At 70.8% G+C, this 3,949-nt stretch overlaps 1 protein-coding gene across 1 annotated transcript in view; it reads left to right on the top strand.

The window, feature by feature from the left end:
• Positions 1-3,549, top strand: part of MNEG_13167 (RNA-binding protein 25) — a gene marked incomplete at both ends in the record, with an annotated part of 5,013 nt that extends 1,464 nt beyond the window's left edge. Inside the window, 9 exons of the mRNA XM_014038361.1 lie at positions 8-154; positions 623-814; positions 1,122-1,336; positions 1,645-1,764; positions 1,840-2,142; positions 2,446-2,521; positions 2,868-2,935; positions 3,347-3,409; positions 3,507-3,549. Coding sequence (XP_013893815.1) covers positions 8-154; positions 623-814; positions 1,122-1,336; positions 1,645-1,764; positions 1,840-2,142; positions 2,446-2,521; positions 2,868-2,935; positions 3,347-3,409; positions 3,507-3,549 — 1,227 coding nt within the window. The remainder of the gene's footprint in view (positions 1-7; positions 155-622; positions 815-1,121; positions 1,337-1,644; positions 1,765-1,839; positions 2,143-2,445; positions 2,522-2,867; positions 2,936-3,346; positions 3,410-3,506) is intronic.
• Between the last annotated feature and the right edge of the window lie 400 nt (positions 3,550-3,949).

Genomic DNA, 3,949 nt, shown 5'->3' with positions numbered 1-3,949 from the left:
CCGCCAGGTCATAAACTGGAAGCCGACCCTGGACCCGCTGACCCAGGCGCCCAAGGGGTTCGGTTTCTGCGAGTTTGAGGAGGCAGAGGGCGTGCTGCGCGCGATCCGGCTGCTCAACGGCGTGAAGCTGGACGGGCAGGAGCTGATGCTCAAGGTGGGGGTGCGGCTGCTGGCCTGGTGTGTGTGTGTGTGTGTGTGTGTGTGCTTGTGAGAGAGAGGGAGACACAGTGTGCGCATGTTGTGTGCAGGTGAGCGTGTGTGTGTGCATGTGTGTGAGTGTGTACGGGGGAGAAGGGTAAGGGAGAGCAGGAGCAGATGTCCGAAGCAAGGCGGCTGCTGCCAGTCTGCACGTGAGAGAGAGAGAGAGAGAGAGAGAGAGAGTGTGTATGTGTGCGCGCGCACGCGTCCATGCGTGCACTTGTGAGTACGTTCTGAAGGGTTGCAATAGTGCACATGTTGGGCTTCACGACGGGAGGAGGCGCTCTGTTTCCGTGACGTGCGGTAGGGTCGGCTCCGCGAGCCTCTCAGGTGCGGCAAGGCGCCTCTGGGGCCGCGGCGAGCTCGGAATCCCGGCCGGCCTTGCTGACGAGGCGGCCGGTCAAATCTCGCGCCGACTGCGCAGTCAAACACGGCGACCCAAAAGTACCTCGAGGCTTATGAGGCCGACCGCGACGCCGCCCGCGCAGCCAAGGCGGCGGCCGCCGCGGCCAAGGCAGCCGACGCGGCCGGCGGCGACGCGGAAGGCGGGGAGGCGGGGAAGGAGGGGGGGCAGGGCGAGATGACGGACGAGCAAAAGGAGGATCTCGTGATGCAGGTCGGTCGGGGAGGCGGTTGGGAAGCAGCTGGGGTAGCGGTTGGGGAAGCGTTAGGGGTAGCGAATGGGGTAGCAGGTATGCGGGTCGGTCGGAGCGATTTGTGCAGCCGCGGCTGTTCTGATTGGTGGTAGCGCCGGGGCTGCTGGGGTGTGCCAGCAACTGTGCAGACTGACGGGCGCGGTCCGGTCTTTCCTGGTTAATACGGTCTGCGTGAGGGCCGACGCCGACAGCCGCACGGGCCCAGATCACCGCGCAGCGTGCGGCTGAACTTCTGTACTGCCCCGTCCCGCCCCCACGCCCCACCAGACGATCATGGAGATTGTCACTGAGCGCGAGGCGGCGGCAGTACACAGCAAGGCCGTGAACGAAGTGCTTTCGGTTGCGGCCGGTGGCGGCGGCGGCGGCAACGGGCCGTCGGTCCCGGCGCTGGGCGGCGGCGGCGGCGCGCGGCGCGACGGGCCGCACGGGCGGGACGACGCGCGCGGCGGGGGCCCCGGCGGCGCGCGGGACGGGGAGGACAGGTGCGAGCCTTCTGTTTTTGAGGTTTTGAGTTGTTTTTCCTTTTCAACTTTCGAGTTTCGCGGCGCCAGCTGCTGCTGCGCCGAGCCGTCCTACGCTCATCTCCAGGCGTTGCCAAGGATCAAGACGCCCGCAGGCGCTCCTGGTCGCGCAATGTGTAGCGCGGGCGCGAGACTGCCGCCGGCCGCGCACACCCTGCCTCCCGCCGATCAGACCCCATCCTCGTCACCATTTCGTGCGCCCCCACCATTTCATCAACCGCCGCGCTTCCTGCACCGCCCCGCCGCCCTTTCACATCGCATCCTCCCAGGGAAAGGGATTCGGCGGTGGACCGGGAGCGGGAGCGGCGGAGGCGCGAGGAGGAGGTGCGGAAGCGGGAGGGTGAGCGCGCCTACCAAGACCTGCTCAGCCGGTGGGAGCGCCACGAGCGGTGAGCGCCCGCCCGTGGGCGGGTCAGGCGGGGGCAAGGGGCGGCGCAGAACCCGAAAGCCCCGGCCGCCGCCAGGGTGCCAGAGGCTGGGCTCGGGGGCCATGCGGTGGCGGCGCGCACGCGGGGTCGAGGCGGCGTCGGCGTCGGTGGCAGGCCGGGCGAGGTGGGCGCCCTGGCGGCGGGCGTGTGTGCGCCCACGTTTCGAGCGGCTGTGTTTGCTTGGCAGCGGCAGCAGCGAGAGGCCGGCGCGCACCGGGAATCGCCGAGTGGCTGCGTGCGCCGGGCCTTCAGCGCTGCCTGGCAGAATGTCGGGCCGGCCGCGGTGGCGCCCCGGCCGCCGGGGCCACCGCCCCAGCCACCAACGCGCGCGGCGCGCTCGTGCTCATGCGCACCCTTCGGATGCGCGCACCAACCCCGCCGCCCGCCCGCCCCCGCGGGGCCGCCCTCCCCACAGCTGCGCGCACATGAGGCTCTGGCCTGCCGTGAGGGGCCGGGCCGGGCGCGAACCAGGGGGCGCCAGCGGCCGCTTTTCATACGCGCATGCCGCAGCCCAAGATTGACACGCACAAACCAGCACGCCCGGCGCCAGCCCCGCGAGCGCCGCCCCTGCCCCGCCGGCCCCGCCCTCACCCCTTTGGTGCCCCGCCCTTCCCTGCCCCCCTTGACGAATTCCCCCAAAAGGGACGCCGAGCGCACGCGGGAGCGCGAGCGGGACCGTCAGCGGGACGCCGAGCGCGAGAGGCAGCGGCACATTAAGGTGTGGATGTACCCTCCACCGACCAGGCGCCCTCCCGTGTGGTTGCCTCTCCCTATCTGCCGGCTCTTGGTCCCTTGAGTGCCCTTTCTGGACCCTCCTCTGCGCGCGCGCCCTCGTGCACAATCCAGGCCGACCACGTGCGCCTCACTATTTGCGTGCATGCATCAACTGCGTTGCACTTTGTATCCAAGTGCCTATGTGCCTCCCCGCGCGCCCACCCCCCCCTGTCATCACTCGACCCCTTCCTTGACACAGTCACATGCATCTTCTCACGCACGGCCTCCAGAATCGCAAACATACAACGTCCAACAACCCCCCCCCCCCTTCCCAATCGCCCAACCGCCAGGCTGACCTGGAGCACCCAGACACTGACGATGAGCTGGAGCCCTGGAGGCGGCGCCCCCTGCGCGGCAGGTGCGCGCAAGGGAGCCCCGCCCGCGCCCGCGCCCCGCGCGGCGCGACCAGCGCACCTGCACCCCTTGCAGGCCACACGGCGCTCGCAGGCCGCCGCGCGGCGGGCCGCGTATCCTGCGCCTGGGCGCCCGGCATTGTCAGGTGTATGCCCTGGCGTGCTGGGGCAGAGGGGGCCGTGCATCAATGGGCCTGATGCTGGGGGCGAAGGGGCGCCCACCCCACTCCCCCAGGCACCTGCGCGCCCGGCGGCCGGTCGCGGGCGTCCCGCCGCCCACCATTGGCGAGCCTCTGCTTGCCGACCCCGTGCGCGCTCCATCTCGCCATCGGCTCCTCTGCCCTCGCGGGGTTCTCCTGGCAAAAGCCGCACAACCCTGTCCCTGAACCTTTTCATCATCTGCGCGCACACCGCAGCCGGCGGCTGGAGGAGCGGCGCAAGCGGCGGCAGAAGGAGCTGGCTGAGGACCAGGCGGACAGGTGCGGGGGCTGCCCGGACTGCCCGGACTGCACGGACTGGATGACGAGCGCGGGCGCAGACCGCGTGGTCTCGCGGGCGCACGCGCGGAATGCGCAGTCTGGCCGATGGGCGCGGGCCCGGTCTTGTCGGACGGGTGTAGGTCGCAAGCATGGCCTTCGGGCCGTGCGTCTATTTGACAGACCCCTGCCGCAAAAATCGTCACTCCAACATGATCCATTATCGCTTTCCAGGGAGAAAGAGGCGGAAGAGGAGCAGGCCAACAACGCGGGCGAGAACGAGGCCAGCCCGTCGGCAGCCGCCCCGACAGGCGCGAAGCGCGCCGCGCCCGGCGGCGGCGAGGAGGACGACGCAAAGCGGCGGCGCGCCGCCGACGGCGAGCGGGGGCAGCAGCAGCAGCAGCAGGGCGGCGGTGCGGGGGCGGCGGCGGCGGCAGCGGCGGGCGCGGTCGGGGCGGATGACCCCATATACCTGGCGATGATGGCGGCCGCGACGGCGGAGCCGAGCGCCGCCGGCGGCGCCCCTGGCTTGAGCGCCAGCGC

This window comes from Monoraphidium neglectum (genome assembly GCF_000611645.1).
Source record: "Monoraphidium neglectum strain SAG 48.87 unplaced genomic scaffold scaffold03665, whole genome shotgun sequence".
Taxonomy (NCBI): Eukaryota; Viridiplantae; Chlorophyta; class Chlorophyceae; order Sphaeropleales; family Selenastraceae; genus Monoraphidium; species Monoraphidium neglectum.
The sequence above is the reverse complement of the archived record's forward strand: the minus strand, read 5'-3'. Positions and strand labels throughout refer to the sequence as shown.